We start from the raw sequence: 26270 nt of genomic DNA, 5'->3' as shown, positions 1-26270 counted from the left end.
TGTAACTTCATTATAGTATATTCAGTATTTACAACTTCTCTGCGCTCCATTAAGTACATGCAAAGTTATAAAAAATTCTCTGAAAACGTAAGATGTTTTGTACATGATATTAAGATTACTGTGAGCAAAAACAGGGTTAAACAAAGGAATATAATTCCATAAACCATAAAGATTAATTAGTCCCATTTTTGATACTACAGAAAAATACTACTGTTATCTAGACTTCATTTGCCATGACTGTACTGTTAAAAGAAGAGGTTTTAAATTAAGTCCACCTTGCTGCCCAGTGCAGATCTGTCTTAAGCACAAAGACAGGCATTGCACAACTGCTACGCTAACTCCTGACCTACACTATCTCCTAATATACTATACAGGAGGTGGGGAAATATGTAATTATCTACCAAAGCATCTTGCTTAGAGACATAGCAAAGTCTTCAACACTTCAGCCTTTAAATGAAAGATACATCTTGACGTGTTCCAGCTCAGCCACAAGTTAGGGACTGGGTGAGGGAAAACGGGTGAAATTAAACAGTTCACATTGGATAAGAGGTCATATCAGATAAACGTGTTTTCTTTTGGCCTACAAAAAAGGGACTAGAGAGACTGCAATGCTTTTTTGTGTACTCAAGATGTGTACTTTCAGGACATCCCATGGCAGCTGCTGGGAAATTATATCAGCTTTCTGTGCAGAGTTGGCCAAGCAGAAGAGAGATCCCAATGTGAGCTGCACCAACCACACCATGGCCAAGGTTTAAAGATCAGACCTCCTTTTACAGTACAGCCATGCTACTGTCCTTTCACAGCGCTGTGATCAACTAATGGAGGTCTTATGGTGAAAGCCTTGGCACAATACTAAAAAAAACCCAACCAAAACCCAAAACCAAATCAAAAAACCCAAAACAAAGCAAAAAAGAAAAAAACCCAATGCAACAAAACCCAGCAATCTTCAATTGTACTCACCTCAGTTATGACAAGGTGAGCACCCTTTGACAAAACACAGAAGAGACTTACAGGAAAAGGTGTGAAAGAAACACTTCTGTCTTTACTGGCACCACTTGAATCAAGAACAGGCACTAACAAGCAATGGCCTTGAGGAATTTACTTGTTGTGTTCCTTTGCCAGCCTCTCCCAGCAGGTGTTGCCATGTGGGGATTTGTACTAGAAAAAAACCCAGATGCACACAGCAGGACGAGAGGGAGGGAGGGGAAGGGACACACGTGTGTGGTTGGAGGTGGGGGGAAGCTTTAGATTAAATTAAAATCTGATGATCAATGAAAACAGGTTTGATGGAAAGCCAAAGAACATTTTGCTTTCTAGTTTACTCATGGAGAAATTCCATTTTCTATGTAACTCCTCACTTCTTGTCAAGCTATTGTGCGACTCATCACACCGTTATAAAGTATTAAATAAATAAAAAAATAAATAAAACATTGTGTTATTATCAATACAGACTGGATTGGAATCCAAAGATCTGGCTCAATTGAGGTAAATTATTTTCTATCTGGAACATACCAGTGAAATTTCATTCTTTGGTTCATCATTACCATCGCAGCAGGAAAGGGAAAAGCAAGTAGATCCTTTGCCTGGGCTAGTAAATTTTCAGAGGAGTTTTGCAAGGCCATATGAAATTAGCTTTCCCAGCCTCTTCTCAATTTGCAAGACTAACACCCTAGGCTATCTCAGCCAATGCTGATTACTTTCCATTGAGTCATGCTCATCCTGATTCATTATGGAGATGCAACTGTTCCAAATTCCGGCCTTTCTCAAGAACTGTGGAAGAACTACACGCGTACTGGGGAGAAAGCTGAGGAGTGGCACACACCAAGACAGAGGCTGACTGCTTGCCACTCTTCCCTTCTCTCCCCCTGAAGCAGAGAGTAAGAGAGAACACCAGAATTAAAATACATTAACCCTGCTCCTCTTAAGGCAATCTCTACTGCAATACCAAGACTAACACTTTCATGAAAAAAATTCCAAAAAGACACAGAGTATCTTTTCCACACAAACCATGGGCAAAGACAGTTCTTCTCTAATCCTAGAATGACTAATCACCAGTGTCATAATCTTCATAGCACAGAACATTTCTTTAATTAACATCCTTGAATTTTTTCCAGGAAAAAAAAGTCCCAAAAAACATTCAGCGAAAACCTGCTCTAACATAATGCTGCTCCTATTAAAATAGGAAATTTTCCTTTGACTTTAAGAACGTCCTTAAAACGACTTTAAGAATGTCCTTAAGAACTGAGTACCCAAGAGATATTAAATAAGGAGTAATACGAACAAAAAAAGAAGGAAAACTTGGTAAATAGGATCTTAGAGGGAAGTGGAATAACTGACCAGACTCATGCTTTGCAGTATGGCAGAAGTGGAGCAGTTGATCAGCTCAGGCCTTGCTCGATGCCAAAACTGCATTCTAAGGAAGAACTCCATCAGTCTGCACGAGGGCAGGGAGATGGTAAGTGCAGGCAAACTTACTGCTCAACTGCTGGCAGACAAATATGGTGCCAAAATAACCCCACAAATCTGAAGACGCGTTTCTTTTCAAACTCAATCACATTTTAAAAGTTGGGATTGAAATGCAGTCAGTCTCGAGTAATTTCATACAAATTTTTGTTGCTATGCAGTAAGATCATATACACATACATACGACAATTACATTCAGGTTGCAAAATTAATGATTTATGTACTTACTTTCACCTGAGGGTATGATTTTTTGTTCTTTTCACTAGAAGCACCAGGCAGCCCACCATGCGAAGGCCCTTCACAAACGTATCGGAAACGAAAACCCCTCTGTGGAAATAAAGGAAAAGAAACTTGAAAGCTGCTTAGAAACAGAACTAAAAAAGCAAGCACACACACATACAAACAAGACTTGCCCAAACAGCCCACAAACAGAAAAGTTACAACTGTTCATCCCTGAAATGCTATCTGAGTGCTGGTTAAACAAAGCATACGAAGTTCATAACTGTAGCCCTGGAGAAACTGTTCTATTCTTACTCTTACCCACAGCAGCAACCTGAAAATTTTCTTTCAGTAAGTGAAGATACTTAGAAGCAGAGATCTATTTATACTCTCAGAACAAAATAAAAATTAAAAGATAAAGAACATAAGAGCAGATACTCTCTCCCATGATTGCTGCTAGGTAGAGAGAATGGAAGCCAATAATAATAAAGGAAGTCCACAGCTTCATAAAGAAAAGAACAGAGATGAAACAGAAATGCTTCTTCCTTCTGGGAAGAGCATGTGAAAGCTGTATCTCCAAGTGGAGTCCACAAAAGCTTCAGGAGACTTTGACTGGGTTTCCATCTTGGCTACATAAATAGATGTTTGAATAGACTTTAGGGAACTGCAGGATATTAGCAACCACTCTAAAGTACAGCTGTCCATTTATTCTGTTTTTATTTATAGGAAGTAGCATCCCCTTTGCTTTAGAGGGTAATCTATAAAGCACAAAAGATGCAACTCTTAAGCAAATGTACTTGGTAACTCTAATTCTACTTAACTACGTTATTTCACATGGCCCCACTTTTGCATACTTTCAGATCCACTCCCCAGTCCTGCCATTTCTGGCAAAATCTCATATAGGAGATGTCTCATATAGGGCTTCCAGTGTCTGTCCAAACAGCACCAGTTAGTGTTGTATCCCTCATTCAGTTTCTTTCTAATAGACAACACTGAATTCAAAGTTTGTATTAGCTGACAGTGAACAACACAGTTCAAAATGACTCTGTAATCATTAGCTTCACTACCTATCTCACTAAAGAACTTGTTTCCCAGACAAATTTAAAGATCTGATGTTTATTCAGATACTGACCAGCCAATGTAACTCATCCTTAAGCACATATTTACCTTCCAACTGTGAAGTGAGTAATCAAATGTATTGCAAGTGAAGTGCCTGGCTATGACAAGCTTGAACTCAAGATGCCCAAAAGGCAAAGCAACCTCTGCAGTCATGACACATGAGACAATCCAGTCTCTCTTCACCTCTATGCCTTCAATCCAACAGCTCCCGCTGTCATCTCTGTGGTATTCCCCAGTCTATATTGCCCTTGCTATCCTAGCTATGATTTTACTAGTATAGTTTAACTCCCCCCAGGCTGTCTCTTTGCTCCAAAAATGATCACAAGCACAGCACTCTGCTGATGGACCACCCTCATCACCCTGTTAAAAACCATTGCCCAGCTTGTCACATGGGTACTCCACTACAGGAGCTGCTGGCTGAGAAGTCATGCATGGAAACAATGATTTCTCCTTAGGTACTGCACACTGTAGGCTCCACCATGCAAAGACATGGCCTGATTTGGGATGAACTAGAACAACAAGGAAGAGGCAGCGCTTTCTTCCAAAAGTTCACAGTACACTGCTGTTTCACATATAATCATGAAATGCCCCTATTCCTGGAGGGATGCTGGAAAAAAAAAAAAATCTTTGGTGTGTGGCTGAAACAAATGTCTCCCACCTCCTACTGGAAGGCTGGATTGTGGCATGCTTCTGCAGAAGACCAAGAGGAGGATGGGACAGCTTTTAGTCACCCTCTTTCCCTGTCTACTTAACAGCTCTATAAGGTAGGATTTTATGCAACTGATTGGGAGAGGCAGGAAAGGGGTCTCCGTAAGCTGTAATAGCTTCAGGAGGAATACTTGTAATTGCTGATGCCACCAGCCAAAGGGGAACACCACCCTGGCATACTTCAGGGCAATCTTGATCCAGTAATTATTTGTACATCATTTGCTTGAAAACTACCCAGTGCACTGGGACAACTTTCATACTACCAGAGAAGCATAAATGAGTGTTTGCTATACAGTCACAAAAGAGTTACATTCAAGTAACTTTCAAGTAACAAGAGTTACATTCAAGTAACTTTACATTCTTCGTTTTTCTCAGGTTATTCAAAAAGCCAACTGTGACAAAAGGAATCTCAAGAGACAACAAAATTTCTTAATGATGACAAAGCACAAGTCAAAAGTTCCTGTAACCTGGGAACAGAATGAGATGTTTTTATTTTTTCTTTCATGTATTTCAAGAAATGTGAAACAAATTCTAATAATCTTCCATGTTTGGTCTAATAATTTACGTTCCAAAATACTGGGGTACTGTAAGAGTCACTTCTAAGACAAAGAGTCTATAATACTTAGCAAAACATTTTTTTAACACCCTCAGGGTTTTTTTTGTCTTCTGACACTTCCAGAGAGACACAAAGATGAAAACAGAACAAAACAGGAAACAATGTAACTACAAAAGTGACAGGAAAAACTCCTCATGCTTAAGTACCACATTTGTCACGAGAGTTCAACACCTTCAACACACTTTTTTTCTCATCTTAAATCATCTTTTTTTTAAAAAAGATGAATATAGTGACATAGCTATCATAAAGATTTTTCAAAATGCAGTGTTGTTCTTACCTGTTTTGGCTGTTCTATGATTTGAAGATACGGTCCATCTGCTAACATAAAAGAAAGAAAAGTCATGATAGAAATTATATTTCTATTAGCATGACGTAATTTGCAGGGGTAAAAGTGATGTCCTTGAATAGCCACAGTTAAAGTTTTTGAAAGCACCTAAGCATCTTCAGAACTTAAATTTTAATAAATAATTTAATCACTCGGCAGTCTGTCATTTCCATCATTCCCTAAGACCGGTGGAGTAAGAAGGGAAGGATTAACTCAAAATTTTTAATTTTAGCTCAGAGGGCCTAAATGGGTAACTCTTATTACTCGGTTAAGTCTCAAAAGGGGGAGTTAAGAACAGGATCCTCCCCTTGCCACTGACAAGCAGCCTGGCCTTCCTGAGCTAAGGTTAACTTTTGTATTTAAGCCCCTTGGGCTCTAAAGACTATGCTCACAAGCTTTTGGCCTTAGGGCTTCCTACTGAATGGGTGCTTTTGAAAGTCTAGCGACAGCCAATGGGAAGCTCTGAGGTATGGGAATACAGGAGGAATTTAAGCTGTCTTAACATGTCCTAACAGTCAGAACGGCTTTAAAAAAAACCCTGGACTTGAGGAGACTAAACAATTTACATTCTTTTAATAATTTCAGATATACTTTTAAATTTACAGTTCTGCTGTGCCTCTAAAAACACTGAACACACTCTGACTACAGATGCAGACTCTATAATGAGATCCATCTTTGAGTACAATGCCAATACATAGGATTATGTTTTACTAAAACTCTAATTGTGTCTTTCAAAGAAGGCTTCCTTAAACAACTTTCAGTCTGGCACCACTCCCTGAACAGTGGCTAACTTCATACCATAAATCTCATTCAAAATTCAGTTTAAAAAGCCTTTGAGCAGGCCCTAAATCCAATGAGAACTCTGTGCCACCAGAGTTAAGAATTCATCACCTGATCAAAGCTTACCTCCAACTCTGATCGTTTAGATTATTTGCATAGAGAAGGGAAGCTCTCTAGGCGAATGGCTATGAAATACCTCTTAAAATGTGTCACTCCTGAGTCTGAAAACAACAGCTCTGAGAGGTATGATTTCTTCCCTGCCTCTTGCTAAGCAGAAAAGAAGATTCCGATTTCAACGGTAAATTACAATTGTTATCAAAGCGGATCCCAAAGGACAGCTTCACTGTGAATACCTACACAATATTTTGCCAGCTATATTCCGGTTGGAATTATGTATCACTACTTATACTCTATTAAAAGGTATTAATGCCAAGGAATCAAGCAAGCTCACAGGAACACACGAAACCTCCAAAGCAGAGGAGCCACAGCTATGTGACAGAGCCTGCAAGCATATAAAGCATACCATGCCCCGCCAACAGCCAGGTGCAATCTGTCTCTTGCACCATCTGCAAGTACCACACCATCCAGCTACCTTACCTAGGTAGTACCTGGCTTCAGCACAGAACTGCATACTTGCATCAACTTTAACTTGCCAATAAGCCTAATGTTCACTGATAATTAAAAATGGCAGAGGATTCATTAATTTATAGTTTGTAGCATGACTACACGCATCCTTCTCAGCTCCTCAATACAACTTCACCTCAATAAACCAGACCTTCATGCCTTTAGTCAGCACAGGTCTTAACTGACCAGGCTTCTCTCAAAATGAAAGTTTTTATAAATATACTAACAGACGGAATTAGTATTTTGCTGTTGAAGTTAGCTGACTCAGCAACTGAATTAGCTTCATGCCAAAGTTATATTGCAAATGCACAATTTCACATACAAAAAATTAACTATTTCCCAAGTCCAACACTCTTCCTGTAAAACAGTAAACAGTGCTACAATTAAAATCTTGGAGTCATGCAAACAATTGCCTCAAGACAATATACACATCACCTTACATTAGAAAGCATGAAAACCAGCTTGGACTTCAGAAACTATAAAAGATGTAGAAAACCTATACAGGGCTTTGGTGTGGTTTTATGTTTCAGTTTTTGTCTGTAACATGGAGTCAAGATGAGTTGAGTTGGGCTTAAGCATTACATCGGCACTTAAATTTAAGACCTCTGTTCACAGACATCTAACCCTCCTCATGCTTTAGGCATCTAAAATTTTATACTTTAACAATGCAGAGGCCTTGTATCTTCTAGGCACTGGCAGAAATAACGCACCTAAAATATAACTATGTAGTTCAACTTTCAACCAAGCCTTCAGGGCAGGATCTGCCAAGTAATTGTTCTTTGGCTGTTACCCCCTTAGGAGTTCATTTTCAAGGCATATACATTGGGTCAGTATCAGCACAAAATACTACTGTTTTCTCTTAAACATTAGCCAGAAAAGCAAGCACTCTTTTACCCAACAGTTAAATGGCCACTGCAGTCCCCCAGGATGCAGCAGACCCAGGTTCCAACTTTTCCTCATTATAAGGAATTCAAACTCCCAAGAGAGGGCTATATACCACATTGGCATATTGGAAAGCTCAAGGGGAATTCTTCATACCACTTTAGTTTTAAAACCACTTTAGCTTGCACGGCACTTGTGAAAACTCAGGAAAATGGAAAACTTAGAACAGGTGTTCTTATGTCTCCTTGGAAAAAAAACTTATAAAAAGCATACAGATATACTGATAGAAAAAGAATTAAAATATCTTACATATTAATACTAGGAAAGTGCACAAAAGGTGCAGTATAAATGTACAAAGGCAAATTAGATGTCTGTTATGATTAATCCAGATTATATAAATCATATACTAATGTATATAAAACAAAGTTTTGTGTGGTCTCATTTCAACCTTTGTGTTTTGTGACTAAGCATTTCCTTTTATACAATGACTAAGTAACTCTCTGGTATAGCATCTGAACCAGATCCAAGTAACAGCATAGAGAAGGCATTCTAACGCAAGGCACTTGAATATATCTGAAATGCTATTTAAAAATAAAGCAGCAATAGTCAAGCTAACTTCCAAGCATAAATGGCATGTTTGACTATAAAAAGGATTTTGCCTAGTGGAAGGTCTTATACAGCTGTCTTCACTAAACTCTGAATACTTTCCAGAAGTACATTAGACAGACAGCCTATTGGCTACGTGTGGTTCCTCCTTCCTCTCTCTCATCCTTTCCCTTGGGGAAAATAAATGATTTTTAGTGCTTTGCACAGGGAAGTTTTTAATATTTTACTTCTAGTAGTAGATATATCTGGTTTAAACAGATAGCAGGAAGACACCTTGTAAGAGGCACTAATAATGACGAGATTTGTGACGATCTTTTGCACCTCCGCTCTAGGATGGAAAGTTGCTTGCTTCAAGTTCTTGTTTAAGTGTTAAACAACCACAAGCAGTAGTGCTACTTAATACGTAGCTTAAATTCTATTTTTGCCCTACAGAGGCTGAAGCGGCATACAGTCATGGAGCCGGCCTCTGCACAGGGATGACTCTCATGGTTGACAAGAGCCAAGTTTTGACATAAGCACTCCTCATGATTTGCCTGGTGCTGCTGCAGTCAGTTCATTGCAGTCAGAACTGCAATTAAAACCTGCAGTCCTCCAGCCGGGAGGGGGTTTGGTGCAGACCGCCACATCCTGGGTATGCTTCAGTGCTTCCTTTTCTGTCTTCTCGCCTTGGTTGCCACAGACCGATTTGCATCCCACTGCCTCCCCTCCAGCCTGAGTCACAATCCCACTTCCCCACGGCTTCTTCAACTGCTACATTTCTTCATTTTCCTTCCTGCCTGAGTCAGAGGCCCTCCTGCATCTTGACACTCCCACCACTTACATTCTTTCTTCCTCTTGACAGGCCTCACCCTGCACACACGCTTCCCAAAGGAGCACCCGTCTTTGGTTTCCTCTTGGTTCCCTTCCCATCATAGCTTCAGTCAAGAAAAAAGGGGTCTGGGAGGTTGGTGGGGTTTCCTTGCAAGCCAGGCAGCTCCCTAGGACTTGTGCAGTCCTTCATCTAACAGCTTACCTGGTACCTGAAGCCATTCAATTTAACCTGCAACTAGCTGTGGTGAAGCCCCCCCCTCACCTCCTGTCTGTTAGTGGGTTCCCTGGAGCAGGCACCTCGCCCTTGTAACCGTGTGCTGTTCTGCTCCGTGGACGTCGATGAAAACACTCATACCCTCTTAAGTTTTGATTGTTAAATCCAACACCAACCCCCTTATGTCCATTCTGGCAGTGGTAGTACCTTGCTGCTAAAAGCTCAGACTCTAAATCTGGTGTCTCATCCTTCCAGAAAGGCCTACCGTAGCATTTGCATGTCCTCCTCCCCCTAAGGGACTCACCCCCACAGGAACGCTCCCTCGCATCTCAGCTCTGCAGTGTTCAAAGCATGATGTTTAAATCACTCTTCGAAATACAAGCACAGGGGATCAGGAATAAACACCAGAAACAGTACACAAATCTGCTTGTCCCCACAGGACAGGGAAAACAAACACTCATCTAATTTTTGGTGATGGTCAGACTTCTTGAATCTCTAACATTAACTCTCTCTGAAAAAACATGAAATAAGGTTTTTTCTAAGTGCCTTCTTTTTCCCTCTATGCCCTTCTCCTTTTTCAACAGCAAGCATCACAGAGGGCTCCGCAGAGGATGTTAAAGAAATATGAGAAAACTGTAATTTTAGCAGCCTCCAGGCAATACTGTTCAGCTACTGATAGCCCTGAATCCACTTCACAGGCTTAAAAACACAACACCTTAACGTCAACACCCAGTAGACCAGAGTCCCTAAAAACCAAAATGACTAACTAGTTCCAAAAAACATCTCTAACCCCAAATTCTGGAATGCTTTGCTCAGAGCTCTGCCCATTTTCTCTCCAATTGAAGCAATCGCTTTGTCCCGCAGCTACACAGTGGACATCACACTGATGCATATCTGCTTTTACACTGCCTAAATACATGCCAGGGATAATGCTCCCTCCATCCCCAATGCCACTGAGGATTAGTACCTAACTCTCAAAGGCAGGATACTTCCCAAGGAGCCAAAGAAGAGGCTGACCCTGACATACTGCCTTTGCTGCTAGTGGTGTTTTAAACACACAGCTCAGTCTTGCAGTTTGAACTGTTTATGGCAGTTGTTATAGGTATATCTTTTTGTCACCCACGGCACACAGAGACTGCTTCTCTTTCTAGATTTAGATATAAATGTAGAACTTGAATCATGTAACTATCTCCTACAGTTTTAGAGCCAAAATAACCAAGTCGAATTTTTACTTCAGCTTTAACGTACATGAGATAGTAAGAGAAGTGAGCAGACACTTGAGCGCTGACAACCTCACCGAGAAAATCTGTGTCCTGACGTCTCAAAGGTTTTCTACTATTACTGTAAATATTAACCTAACAACAGAACACCTACCATCAGAAAGTCCCCAAATTCCCCAGCTATTTGTTGATTCAGCTACGCTGGCATGATACGGCAATTCACAGTTACATATTAAACCTGCCTGCCAGTGCAATAAGTCTGACATTGTGAGTTCATGAATGCGCAGATTGAAAGATGTAGGCACCACACCAAATCACAAAGAACAATTAGTGTCTTCAGTTCTTTCCGTTTAAATCATCCAACCGTCCTAGAGAAAAATCCTTTGTAGAACACTTATTTCACCCTCTCCATATCTCAGCTGGAAGTACTTTTTTGGAAAATCCCACATGAATTTTTAACTGGCCTTGCTGTGTAGAAAGAAATCATTAGATCCTGCTTGTAAACAACTGAAGTGTAGTATATAAATTACTATATTACCTTATAATTGAAAAGCTAGTCCATAGTAATGACACAACATTGTTTCAAGCAGGGCAGGAAGTAAGCATTATAGTGCTACTACTCAAGAAACCAAATCATTATGGCACCATCAGATGCTATTGAATTATCAGCCTTTCCTAAAACTTAGAATTAATTTTTTGTTTGTGATAACCTGAAATCCACGGTCCTTTATTAAATCCCACTTCATACACAGGGAACTTGCTAACTATAGTGCAGCAGTAGAAAAGACCACTGCCACTAAAAAAAAGAAGGCATTTTCTAAGCAATTTTGCAAATTAAGGACATAACTAGACTTAGTCCAGTAAGAGTTTTCTGTGGCTGCAGAGCTCAGTAAATTCTTGACTCCCACACACATTTTTAGAAACAGCTGTTTTCTAGTTTAGACAGGACACAGATATCTGAAAATCAGTTTTATATATCTGAATAATTTGTATGGAATGAGTCTGGCATGAGGAGTACAGAGTAAGCTTAAAAGGTACGTGTAAAAGAGATCATTATGGGGAAATCAAAATTCCAATAACCTTATTTGTTCCACAGCCACTCTGAGAGAACAGTGGAAAAAAACCTTGGAATACAACGCACAAGCCCTTTAATCCTACACGGATTAATTTTAGTGAACAATTTTATCTGTCTTAATAAAAACACACTGCAAACAAATCATTGCAACATTAATTTGTTGGATGCTTGTCCATATTTGTCAAGAGCTTTGTTCATCAGAACATTTTATCTTGAAACAAAATTATCTGTACCATTTGTTTCTTGATCCCTCCTCACTACTATTCAATCAAGAAAACTGAAGCATGATTTAAACCAGGAAACACTGAAACAGTAAGCATGCCTCAATTTTTATTTTTAAATCAGCATTTATTGTTACTTTAGGGTGGATTTTTACACCCCTAGTAAAGTGAAGTAAAAAATGAACTGCTTATTTCATTTTACCCTTCACACCTTCACTGCTGTCAAGCATGTCAAAGATTGCAAACAAAAGTGATTTGCATTTTCAACAAACGAAAGCAATCTGCAATACAAAAGATACCAGCTAAGACCTGATACAACAGTCAGACAGACAATAGAAAGTTGTCACGTTAAAAGACATTAATAGCTATATTGGAAATATATATTGAGAGAAACCTCATAAGCTTAAATAAATTTTTATTTCCTTCCTCCTTTCGTATCAGCTATTCTAATAAACTAAGCAGGAGAAAGAGCTTTCTAAATTCAAGCCAGAAGTAACACTCATAAAGAAATTTAATAAGCAAAACCAGACCGATATTGATCAAGCAGCTAATACTGGCTGAGATATAACACATTTCTATTTGACATTCCCGTTCTGGAACCATATGGGATGAACTACATGTCAGACCTTTGCAGAATACTATTTGCTTATTTTCAGCAATTGGTTGCAAAATTTGACTCTGAACTGTCAAACTAGTGTTATTATTCAGGAAATTGTCAGGTACTTTTAATACCAGACTGCCACTTTACAGGAAACAGCAAAGTCACCGAGAAGGAAAAACAGATTCAAATGATACAGGAAGTTGAATATACTCTACACTTTATTAGTGAAAAACAAGCACCTTAAGAATTATTACAATAAATGAAACCGTTCAAATGAAAAAAAAAAAGTACATGTTGAACTCTGCAAACAGGTAATACAAACACGTAGGTCACTGAAGATACAAATTTTAAAAAGAATACAAACTCATTTATAAAAACAGGTCACTCAAACCATGTAACCGATTGAAACTTTCAGTTTCTGTTGCAGCCAAAAGAAAATCAGATTTGCCTCACTGTTGAAAGTTTCAGGAGGGTAAGAAAGAGATGCATAAGGGTGTAATAAAAAGTCCAGTTGACAACTTTGGGATCTCGTATTATGAAATACAAGAGTGTAAACAAAAAAGCCCCTGAAAAGAACTTAATAAAAAAATTAACTGGAAGAAAAAGCAGGACAATAGCATAATCAAATAGCAATTAATAGTTCCTACCTGTTCGTAGTGGTAAGTCTGAAGTGATGTAATTTGTATTGTTAAATAATGCATTCATTCCCATGAACTGCTCCATTGCAAACATCTATATTGAAAGAAAACATACTCTTCGTTACTACAGACATATATAATTTCATAAAGCATCTATCAGCAAAGAACTTCAAAGTCCTCTGCAAATATTGAGCCTGCAAACACCTAGTGCAGTACATAAACATTCTGTATCTATTTTATTTTTGCTGGCAACAGCAGTGCAAGCAAAGCTGATCATACTGACCAAGTTTCACCAGTATCATGAGAACACTCTGAGCTCAGCACAGTTTCCAAGTTGCTTACATGCACTAACAACTACACTAGCAACTAGATTTTTCAAAAGAGCTTTTACTGTAAATTGTGAAAATCTGACCCTAGATGTCTTACCCAAGGCCTTGCTGAGAATCTGCGAGTTTTCATTTTCACTTCTGTGATTAAACCCTAGCAGACTACAGTCCTTATGTAAATATATTTACAAGCACTAATGCAAGAAAACAGTATACTCAGGTTAAAGTTCGATTTTTTTTTTTTTTTTGAACACTGACATGTCTTAACTCACTGTAATTTTCAGGTATCAATCTATCTCCTTCCAAAGTGAAGCAAGCATAAAAGAGAAAATAGTTCCTTTTTGGAAATTAAGGGGAGTCGAAATGACCTGTCCTTCACTCAAGCTTTTCACTCAAGCACCATTCTCCCAATTCAAATGAATCACCCAATGACCTAAAGAGATCACGAATAGCTTCTGAAGACCTACACCCACTGACCTGTGTGAGTAAAGGAGCATTTTAGTCATCAATGTCTATGCAAATTTCACCAAAGAAAAGAGATATAGAGAGGCCTTCTAGGGCATCAGGGGCTTTATTTTCAGATAAAGTCAAATGTCCATCACAAAAGGAGTTTCAGAGCAAGCATTACAGGCAGAAAGGGCATAAATATGAGTATTTTTTCAGTTGCTTCTTCCAGCAGGCCTAGCTTTCCTTTTCATTTTAGCCATTTCACCAGTGGCAAGGCACTTCACAGATCACACAAAAAACACCTTAGAGAAAAAAGAATGCCCCAGATTTCCCCAAACCTGATTTCTGCCAACAGCATAGAAATTCTGCTAGAATGCTTTTATATCTCTATGTTTTTAAGTCTAGGAAATGATAGGACGCTATGAGAGGAAGCCAGAACACAGAGATAGGAGAGAACACAGGTTTATTGAAAATACATAAATCCACTTACTTGGGGATCAGACACTCCCATAATATAGGAATCTTCTGCCATTTTAAGTCCTGAAACACAAAAACATGGTCAGAACTCTCATTTTTTTCAGTGTACTACAACAGAGAAACTTGAAAAAATCTCTGACCCTTCTTATTTTAACCATAATGTTGATGATTTCTAAAATACTCTTAAAATTCCATAGTATGTGCAAGGGGCAGGCTAAGGACAGGACAGGCTACAGCTAGGATTTTCCACTGCCTGCTCCCACGCAACTAAAATTATAGTCAAAGTTCTGAAGTCAAAATTTATTAAAATCTGGAATTAATTTGTTTCTGTCTTTGCTCTGACTATTCTGCCATTAGAGTTTAGGCAAGATCATTATCACAGCTTAGCAAAAGCAGGACTCTATTTTTACACAATAAAAAGACTTCTGAGCATTCATGAATGAACCCTAGCGGTTTTCTCATGAAGTATTACCAAATGCAAGATAAAGTTGCCCAAGAAAGAACATCCACTCTTTTTTCTTGAAGTAAAAACAGGAGTCAAACATTGACTAATTTTGGACACCTTTATCTCCAGAGGTCCACAAATGCCTGCCATCCACAACTCAGTGCTGAGAATGAAAATTATGGTTGTACAACATACCTGACCCTCTCTCGCAGGACTATGTGTAAGTGCTGGACACTGGGAAAAAGTTTAGCCTGGCTTAGTTTTCCTGGGGCCAGGAGCAGAGATTGGAAATTTTCTTAGGAATTTATTATGACTTTATACAAGATTAGTGTTATTTGCCTTCACATAGACATTACTGAAAGAGCTACAATTTCACTTCTGTTGATCTTGCTAAAAAAGGCTCTCCAAGGGAACACCTGAAAATAACTGCAGTGACTATTTCAAGAGACTCATGTCTTCATGCAAGCAGACACTTTAAATAAGGTTAATAATTAATGCAAGATAGAAACATGTCACTGGCCCTCATATTCCACCACAATGAACATCAGCCATGTTTTCCAGCAAAGCGAACTGTGAAAACCTACTGCCCTAAGAAAAGAGAATGGCAAGTGATCAATAAACCAGTAAAGAAAAACTGAGTCACCATGTACCTTCCACAGGAACTACAAAGGCAAATATCAAAAAGAAAATTGGAATACTCGGGTACTTCAATTTGATGGAGGCTCAACTCAGCTTGTTAACAAGCTCCAAAGAAAACATATCGCCACCCATCCGGCACAAGCAGAAAATGAAAGGAAATTTAGAACTGAGAAATAGGAGACACTTATTACCCAGAGGACTTGCAGGAAAGAGGTCCACGATGATAAAATTATTTTTTAACTTCGAAAATAAAAGTACTCATCTGTTTGTAATTCAATTTTAGAGAGAAATATTTACTGGGTAGTGTTTATTTGTAATATTTGAGCAAATATCAAGTAAATCATATGATTTCAGCCAAAACTTAGTAACAGCTATAACAAGTAGCCACATGCTGCCCATGCTGGACTTCTTAACCTAGTACATCAGGATTTCAGCAATATAAATAATACCAGTCAATCACATTACCTTACAGGCACATTCTGCATAGCATCATTTTTATCAATGATTTGCTAGTTACTATAAATCTTTGTGGAAAAAAGTCAACATACAAGGCATACCAAAGCCTTCAGCATACAACAAACTTTTCTAAGATATTCTTATTTGACATTTCATTCCACAGAAAGAACATAACCCTCATCACCAATTGACAAGTTACTGAAATAACTGTAATTTAGTTTTTGACAAACACTTCCCAGATAAATGTGTAGATGTTACACAAAATAATCTGAAGACACACATATTTTAGGAAGCGTCAGGAACGTGTAGATGTTACACAAAATAATCTGAAGACCTCAACACACATATTTTAGGAAGCGTCAGGAATTACCCACGCTGCTGATGCACACTGATTAGGTAACTGTGAGTGCAAATGCCAGATTTCTTCTGCATAAACAGAATAAAAACTGATTCTAAAAGTCTTGTTTTGTGATCTCTCATATTTAATCACTATTTCATGAGTCACGTATGCAAAATTATATTCCAAAATACACTGATTCTAAAAGTCTTGTTTTGTGATCTCCCATATTTAATCACTTACTATTTCATGAGTCACATATGCAAAATTATATTCCAAAATATAGATAAATGTGTAGATGTTACACAAAATAATCTGAAGACACACATATTTTAGGAAGCGTCAGGAACTACCCACGCTGCTGATGCACACTGATTAGGTAACTGTGAGTGCAAATGCCAGATTTCTTCTGCATAAACAGAATAAAAACTGATTCTAAAAGTCTTGTTTTGTGATCTCTCATATTTAATCACTATTTCATGAGTCACGTATGCAAAATTATATTCCAAAATACCAGAAGTACCCAGATAACACGGTAAATATTCTTCAGAAAAAAAAGATTCTGAGGAGTTAATATGAATAGCACCTGCCCAACTTGCCTGTTTGCTACATGTAATACTTCTTTGCAAAACTTTCAAACAAAGCATCTCATAACTTTTTTTTCTGTAAACCCAATAGAATAAATTTAACAGCATATTCTATCATCTTTGCCCTATTCCAGTTTCTCAGACTGCATCACTCTCACTCCAGCAGAACTCTGTGGGAGAAGGGCAGTTCTCACACCTGTTATGCTTCCTGGTCACATTTATAATTCTACAATACATGACTTCAATAAAGTGGAAAAATACTGCACAGGCAGTATTTCTGAAAACTTTTCATTTAAAATACTTTGATATAAAAATTAGAATCCATACAGAAATAAGACCTCCGTCTATCTGAAGCAGTCTTTCCATTTCACCTGATCAAAATGGTAATTTCTGGCTTTTTGGCTGATACAACGAACAATACAATCGGAACAAAGCAGCAGTCATTAAAGATGAATGTTACACTCCGAAGCTGGAATGTAACTACCCACATACTATCCAATTGCTGGAGGTATGTACTAATGAATTTCTAACCAGGTAGTAAACACAATCTCTCTCACACCAAAAGCACAGGTGTCTCTCATTGGAGATCTTTTGTGTTCAACAGTCAGTTGCAGTTTTTGGGGGAGAGGTTAAAGACATTCTCTCTGGCTTGAATGCTAAGCCAGTTTATTATAAACACACGATGATTTAGATGGGCAAACATATGCCTTTGTGTATGTAAACTGACACTTGATTGCCTTTTCAGGGCCTAGACAAAAATTAACCCAGCAGTTTAGAATGACCCCTCTGAATGACTGAAAACACTCTCAGTTTCATTGTATGTTTTGTCCTCTTCCAATGCCAAACAAACAACAAAAGCGTTCCAAGAGCCCTACCTCCAAAATAGAATTTCTTCCTTAGAGTTTATTTAGTTAACAAATCTCTAAGTTCCCTCTTCATACAAGAAAGTTGGGGCAAATCCAGGGAGTCAATAACAAGAAAGACACTTGCAGAAAAACAGACTAGCATTAACCGTATGACTTTTAATTGGCCTCTCCCCTTATTGCTTGAGTTTTTAAGCACCTTTCCTACATGCATTAAGTGGTAAGATTAGCATCTACCACCAGCAGCTTTGTTCATTCTCTCCTTACATGAGCTGTATTTCAGGGCCGAGATTGTTTTTTATCCAAGCTGTATGTGCTGCTATATGCATTTTAGAGAAGTCAAAACCACCTACCTCTCACTCATTTGAAGATGACTGGGATTAAAATTGCTTTGTGGAAGTTTGTGTTACCATACGTGCCAGCTTCCCACATAATCTCCGATTCTCACAAACTGTACTGCAAACTTGCAAATACAATAAAAAAAATACCCCTACACTTGCAGACCACAGTCAACCACCACAGTCTCCACCCTGGAGATCATCTGAAACCTTTCAGAGAGTGGGGCACAGGAAACTAAACATTTGAACTCACAGTACTTTTTACTATGAAAATTCAAAGGTAGGTGAAGGAACATCATTTAGCTCCTAACGCAATGGGAAAATGTAAAATCCAGCTAAATTTGTCTAAAAACACACTACTGTGCCTACTAAGGAACCGTAAGTGTGCATGCATGTGCATATACATGTGTGTGCTGTATTCATTCCTTTCTCCCCACAGTGGGTCAGTTGCCATTGTGAAAAAGGTTAAAGAAGGAAAAAAAAACCTAGGAAGATACGTAAATACACACACAAATATGGAATATGATGGAGTTGCACCAGCCAAGCAAGCAAACATAATGGCAGTTACTTTGCATCACTACTCCTCCTTAATAAGCAAATAATACCAGGTACAAGTAAGCACAGCTGGAAGAACATGAGTTCATTTATTATATTCTGAATATATGTTTGAAAGCTTCAAAAGGATCAGGCATTTAAAATGGAAACAACATAATTAATTTAGGAGTGCTCTCATCCAAGAACAAGGTTTCTCATTTCTGTTTCTTTCGATCATTTGATTTCAGATCTCCCTCCTGCTGTTCTTCAACATCCAGTGTATCTAACTACCTTTTCAAAACAAAGATAGGTTTCTCTAACCAACATATTTTAGTCCCCTGACTTTTTGGAGTCCAGATCCTTTCCTCCACTGTTCTTCTTCAGCTTTCCAGCCTGAATTTTAAAAAAATGAGGTAAAACATTTTCCTTTTTGATACCAGTATCTAATCCCATACATACAAACAGGGAATGGGACTTCTTCCTATTACCTCTCTACAGAAAAGCATAATTTGATGCAAATTTCATCATCTATGAAGAATCAAGATTTAATGTCTGATTCAGATACTAGTAGTCCAGTTATTTCTGCAAACATTTACATACATCTCACCCAGCAGCTGCATGCCTTTTAAAAAACTAAGAGTATAAACATCATTCTCTTTCTTTCCAGCTTTGCTCTCATACTGGCCTAGTGAAAAACCTGAACAGTAGATATATACTAACAAATTAGGAAGACTTTTTATTCCTTCAAGCAGGAACTAAAATAATTTGAATATTTTCCTGAATAGTTTAACACATATACACCACCACCACCCCCCAAAATAATTAATTTGAGCCATAGTACCCCAAATGTATCTATTCATGTTTTAAAGTGCACCAGTGTGCTTACTGGTGAAGCTAACATTTCACTTAGGGCCAGAGAAAAGAAAAACCAAAACAAACCATGATACATGCTTCCTTTCCCAGACCTTCAAAGAGAGACATGGTAAGCAGGTCTCTACTTCTAATCTATGTTCTTTGAATATAAACACATTTTTAAAAACAATTTGGAAAGATGAAGGATGAACAGTATCACCAACTGCTCTACCCCACAAAGACCTGCCTCATCATAAGAGTGCAATGCCAGGTGGAAACTCTTTATCAGCCACTCATCTCTTAAACATTGGTTTGAGCCAACCAAACAAAACAAAAGCATAAAACCTGATGTGACAGCCACCCATGATATCCTCAGAAAACAAAGGCAAAAGACTAGCATCAGGGTATCTGCCTGCTGTTGTGTTTTAAAATACAAAGAATCAACTCATCTTTTCTAAAACTTGTCCGCTGTATTTCAATTAGTTCAGTATAAAGACTGTGTTCAGGACAGATTAATATTTTATGGAACAAGGGTTTGTTACTACACAGATCAGTTTAACAGGAGGGAAATCGAGGCATATTCCATAAAAAGTACACTTAAGAAATGTATGTTTGTGAATCATGATCTTTATAACCCAGAGTTTATTGTACTCATGAACTGGAATTAGTCTGATGCTTTAAATAAATTTCTATATTGAAGAGCATCCATCTCTTACTTTATGAGACATTTTACATCAGCCTGTGCTCTCCTTGCAAGACTGGGATTCAGAAAGCAAGCCTCAAGACGAGAAACTCAACTACTACACTTCAGCTGATTTGATATATTGAAAGCACAGTTCTTCCTGCAGTTTTCTAGCAGAGTGTTTTTTTCTCCTTATCTTGGCTTTCATTGGAATTTACTTGTTAAAAATGAACTTCTTTAACTGGGCACTGAATTAAAGTAACAAATTCACTATGATTATATTCTGAGCCTGTTTATTTTGGTTATTAAAGAGAAAAAAGGACAAAAGAGAGGCAGAGACTTTTGTGTTTTATATATTATATTAGTATATTTTTGCTACATCAAGGCTATACAACATAGCAGACTACTTGGTTGCAGAGAACTACGTTCTTAAGAACAGCACCAAGTTTTCTGGAATCCTCTAGCAGCTATGAAATACTGAGGTAGAAACAGTCACTGTTGTACCATACAGTCTCTACAATGTGTTTTACCTGGTATTGCTTACTCTCTATCCTTGAGCCTTGCTCTTCTATCCTTTGCAAAACATAATCTGTACCCGTATAGAGAGAATTGGTTTAGAAATCAGCATTTCCCAAATGGAGATGCTGGGAAATGTATTGTGCAATAGATGCTGCGTGTTGCTGGGTCAGGGCTGGAAGCAGGACAAGAGCTGCTGAGATGATTTTGGCTAAAGGACAGAGCAGGCTGCTCTGACAGAACAGAGATACCGATCAAGATGTTTAGGCTCAAGCCTTCATCGCTGCAGTGCCTTGGAAGTCAGGATGCTGCCTCTGGAGAGGGAGGGACATCCCCTTCCCAAATACCAGTCAAGCAAAATCTGAACACATAAAAGGTTTTACCCATGGCTATTTTATTTAGATTGCTTTCAACTAGTCATTTTGATTGCATCCACTCTGATAAATTATACTGTTTCTGAAGTCCCCAGGCAAAATTTAAGACTGGACCAAATCTTTATCTTTTAGATGAATGCTGTCCTGATGCATGGTCTGGAAAAACTGCGGAAATGCAACCTATACAAACACACATTTTTCTTTTTAAAATAAAAGGAAAAGAAAAAAATTGCTATAGACAGCAAATCCTTGGATTATTCAAAATAAGGTGATAAAGAGCTACAGTATTCTGAAATATATTAAGTAAATAAAATGAAAATATAAAGGGAACATCATGCATATTTTTCACTCATGTTATTGGCATAGATCACTTAAGCACAAACAGCACCGACCAGAAGTTCTAAAAAACAAGAGAAGTCATTGGTAACTCGCTCAAGTTGACAAGGAGTCCTAACAACTATGGTTTTTTTGATGGGATTTTAACTTGGTAATGAAAAGGATTTGAAATTTGAAGTTTGCTTTTGAATGTTAAAAGTTTACTAATATATCTTCTCCCATCTATGGCTTCAATACCTGGAGGTGTAGCGGGCTGTTTTAAGGTAACTGTATGCTCAGTGTAAAACTCAACAATGCTCAATTTCCGCAAAAGCAGCACACGGAAGTTGATGTTTTGTTTTTGTGTTGTTGGGTTTTTTTTTTCTTTTTTACTTTCCTTCAGCTGCTAGAGACGTCATCTCTGAATAAAGATTTGAGTATAACTTCTATCAAAGATACTACTTTCATCTGCACTTTTTCCTCATCCGTAGACTGTTGCAGCTGCAATAACACTACATAACCCTAAATGACACAGTTTGTTTTTCTAATATAACAACACAAATTGCCTCCTCTTGTTATTAATTAAGTCTGCTTATTATTTCCTGTTGCATGGGGCCTGGGAGTTCTGGTTGTGTATTTTTAAAATTAAAAAACTGTTTGAGTTAAAGTTTTCAAATATTTTCAGTTATTAGCAGATGCATTATCGGACCACATTATAAAAACTACAAAACATTCAGGAAATTAAATCAATCACAAGTATTAAAAGAGATTTCAGAAGTGTGATGCTCTGAATCAGAATTGTTGGGTGCAGAATTACTGTAGGAAACCTAGATTCAATTTTAATACACCAGATAACTACTAAATTTGAAGAAAAATTCATAGCATGAGGAAATTCACTTGGCAAAGTGTAACTGGACTACGTCAATAGTTGCTTTATTAAATATCTTTACAAACTGAATTTTTGTCTAAGTGTCTTATTCCTTTCCCAAATGTCAAAGTAGTGAACTGATATGACACGAGGAAACACTAACATGCCATAAACACATGAACTGATTTTCCCAGGTATTGCTAGAATAAAAATCTGAATGTTTTTGTTAAAACACATTCAAAGCAACTTAAACCAAATGAATAAACAATATTCAAATTTATGGCAAGCGTACTCCACAAAACAGAGTGCAAATCAAGTAAGTAAAATCTAGTAAGCAAAACAATTCTAGTAACTACATTGTATTTTAGCTGCGTGAGGTGGCAATGCTACTTGAACTAACCTGAATATCATGTTAAAACGCCGTTCCTTTTTTCTGCAGATTAAAAACAATCACTGTGTGTTCTTTAGAAATAGTTCTAGTTCATATAACCTTGTTCATCAAAGTCAAGTTTTAACTTAAAAAGCCACATTTCATAAGACTTAAGTGTAATGAATCATCAATATTAAACAGCAAACCTTTTCCTTTTTAGGGGGAAAAGAACAGCCTTTCTGAGAAACCTAGCAACAAGCCAAACACAAGATTTCAGAAGTGCAGTTCACATAGGGTTTGCTGTATCACCAGGTACTTTCACAGAGGTTCTGGGGACTCTGAAAACAGTCCCTCATTTCATGAACAACAGTGGCAGAAGAGGCCTCAGAAAACAGCAAAGAATGTTACCAGTGCAACCATGAAAGGGAGCTAAGGGATTCTCAGCATCCTTTTGAACAGCCACTGAAAATGTCACATGACAGAAATGGTCAGTTAGATAGCACCAGTAAGTGGAACCAAACAGGTAGAACTGAGTCCAGCACCATTACAGTTACATCCTACGTTTCAAATTTACAAGCTCAAAGCTTTTTTTTTTTTTTTTTTATGTTTGAATTCAACAACTAACTGCAGGCACAGCAGAAACAGAAATAACCTATTGTCTACTCTATTTCTGTTCAATTAGGGAAAAGGGTGCTTTCCTGAGTTTCCTGGGATTTGATAAAAAGCAGGAGAGGAAAAAAGCATATAACATAAAAAAAATAATTATAAAGGAAAAATGGGGAAAAGATTTGTAAAGGAGGATTAAAATCCATTTGGCTTGCATTTTTATTAAAATCACACTGCACAGCCCGAGGAGATTAGATTAATTAACGTGGATTGCCTTTCACAGCTCCCATCTCCATGCGGAAGGACAGAAAATCCTCACTCTTCTGTCTATAAAGTGCTTCTCTTCACCTTTTTCAAATTTTCAAACTCAAAACTTTTTTTTTTTTTTTTAAACAAATAGTAAAACTGCAGCCTCAATTTTCTACGGTAACCTATGACAGACTAATGAGACCCAAAAAACATGTGCTTACTTTGTTTCTATTTCATTTGCATGTTAAAATCTGTCCATAAGTGTTTAAACATAGAAATATGATCTTTAAAAGAAACAAACAAATAAAAACCCAAACACCACACAACTCAGACCTGCTTTGGTTTTGATCTGTTGACACCAGTACAGTTTGCTTGGAGGATGCAATAAAATACGGAGGTGCTTCAGTTTAGCTAACTCTGCAGCTTCCTCCCCACACATGGTCTGCCAGCTCTACCTAAATCCTAAACAAAGGACTTTACCTTGAGAATAGCTTGATTTGAAACATATTTTAATGCCTTACTTCTGAAACCATCAACAGTGCTTCAGCAAAATATGTACACTTAAATGAAAGCACTGAAGAAGACTCACTGAATTATTTCTATGCTCAAAATAAGATGCAAAGCTAGTGCCTGACTGACCTAAGGGTACGGTTAATGACAACTATAATTATGATCTTATCAATGTATAACTTCATAAAAGGTTCACAGCTTATTTAAAGGACATCAAATTAAAACTTCCACTTGTAAAATACCTCTGTCAGAGCTAAAAGTGACCAAGAGCAGGGATTTCTTTTTCGTTATTTGCCTAAAACATTCTCTCCTCTTTGTTTTATAACAGTTATTTTGTGTCTGAGAACCAAAGAAAAAGTTGGGGAAAAAAAAAATTAGGATAACTTGAGAGTTTTCATTAGTTGCTTAAGGAAATGAGTAACAATTTTCTTTCAGACTAATATTTCTGAATTTAGAGTTGGCAAACATTTACAGCACTGAAAGGTGAGAGATTTTAGCAAGTACATTTTGAAGCGATCCGTGAAAACAGAGAGTAGTTAACCAGAACCTTGCAGAATTTTCTCATCACTAGCTACATAAGAAAGCCAACTGTAAGTTACTAAAAAAAAATAAAATACTGTTTTTCACTGTATCTTTGCAACTTCAAAACAACACTTACTTTGTATGCATTTAACTACTGAGGGAGACCCGAACTTTCTAGTCAGCACAGACAGCATCCTCACAGGCCTTCAAACTTGGTTCCTGTCCTTCTAGTCTCAGCAATGATAAGCACAATAACGTGAATTCCTAACTGCAGTTATTTCTGGAGTCTCCACGTATATGTGAGTCAGTGGCACGGGAAAATTTTGGAAAAAGGCTATGAAAAATAGGAATATTGTTTTCCACGAAAAGTCAAAAATACATTATTTTAATGCATATATATTTTTATATGCATATACATTATTTTTTTTTTAAAAAACACACATCACAAAGTGATACAAAGCCATTCTAAGTTTTACAACCTTAACTCTATTCAAAGTGTATTAATGACTTGCATGAGAAAATAATTCCATTTTTTGATGACTGATTGACATTTCCTTCATTAAAAAAAAAAAAGGCAAAGGGTGGAAAGAAAAAGGCTTTTTCCCTTCAATATTTCAGATTATTTAACAGATCTTGCACATATTTCAGCACCGAGTTTCCTTGAAAATCTCCACACACTGTTGCAGATACCGACAATAATATTTCAGCATAACTGTCAGCTAAACTTTTAAGCCAGGGAAGTTTACAGAACAGAGGATCTGCCTCTGGCAAGTTATAGGCTGCTTTTTCCTCTTTCGTTTTCTCAAACTGAAATAATTTCTGTAGCTTACAAAACACTGCAGACAGGATGACGTCTCAGAATGACATCTTGGTTAATGCTTTCCTAGAATGGGCAGCCACATTCTCTTCTGAAAGAATTCAAGTGCTGTGACTGAAAAACTATTTCAAAAGTTGATAACTTCACAGTACATAGCGCAGGGGCACTGGATGTCAGTAAAAACAAAGTTTTCAACCCTGTTCTGTGAGCTTGACAGTGGTGGTGTAGCACCTTACAGCCTGTAAGGTATAATGAGATGGCACAGAATTCATCCACTTAGTACTAATTTTCTCTGTGAACAGAATGACAAGAGGACTTCTAAAGCACAAAACACGTCAAATACGATCAGCACTTTAAAACCATTTTTAAGGAAATAATCTCTATTTCCTTTAAAATGTGACTCTTTAACAAAGATTTTGAGGATTTTAAAACAGGAGGTTGAAATGTAGCAGATGATCCCTTGCCTGCAAAGCCTTATTCTGCAAATGCTTACAGGCACTCATATTTACTTATTTGAAAGGAGTTACACAGCAGTACACTGCATTACGATAATGGCCAAGTAACACGTAGCTCATCTGTACTCCAGTTCAGAATTATTGTATCTGAACATGACATGGAGCACTAAGTCAACAGTGCTTCTTGATCAAAGTTACTATCAAAGCAAAAAGCGTCAATAAATAAAAATAAATAATTGCGATGAAGAAGTTGAATATTCTTGTTTTTTCAAAGGTCAAATGTAACAGAATACTCAGCCTAAAAACACTCCTCGCCGTGGCGCGAACTTTTCGGTTTCATCATTTACTACCAAGCCGTCTTTAAAAACCTCACTATTTACAAACTTTGCAAGAAGCCTTTCTCTGTACCGTGACACTTTCTCTATAGGCTGACGCTCGGCAAGCCCCACCCAAAACAAGGACACAGACCGGTCTCGAACCCGCGTCCCCCCGCTGACCGCCGGGGCCAGCCCGGCCACCGCACCCGGGCAGAGACAACCCCCCCCCCCCCCCCCCCCCCCCCCC

The 26270-nt window shown here is 37.8% G+C and overlaps 1 protein-coding gene across 2 annotated transcripts in view; it reads right to left on the bottom strand.

Moving 5' to 3' along the window:
- The window catches only part of NFKB1 (nuclear factor of kappa light polypeptide gene enhancer in B-cells 1), a 79010-nt gene that overhangs the window by 32672 nt on the left and 20068 nt on the right, over window positions 1-26270 (bottom strand). The window contains exons 5-8 of one of the 2 annotated variants that reach the window (XM_014940494.1): window positions 14385-14434; window positions 13131-13215; window positions 5403-5440; window positions 2692-2790 (exon numbers count right to left, since the gene is read on the bottom strand). In XM_014940494.1, coding sequence (XP_014795980.1) covers window positions 2692-2790; window positions 5403-5440; window positions 13131-13215; window positions 14385-14426 — 264 coding nt within the window. In that variant the 5' untranslated portion in view covers window positions 14427-14434. Of the gene's footprint in view, window positions 1-2691; window positions 2791-5402; window positions 5444-13130; window positions 13216-14384; window positions 14435-26270 lie in introns of both variants that reach the window. The other variant, XM_014940504.1, reaches the window with a different exon arrangement.

Source organism: Calidris pugnax, unplaced genomic scaffold, assembly GCF_001431845.1.
Source record: "Calidris pugnax isolate Ruff unplaced genomic scaffold, ASM143184v1 scaffold34, whole genome shotgun sequence".
Classification (NCBI taxonomy): Eukaryota; Metazoa; Chordata; class Aves; order Charadriiformes; family Scolopacidae; genus Calidris; species Calidris pugnax.
This window is presented reverse-complemented; position numbering and strand designations above follow the sequence as displayed.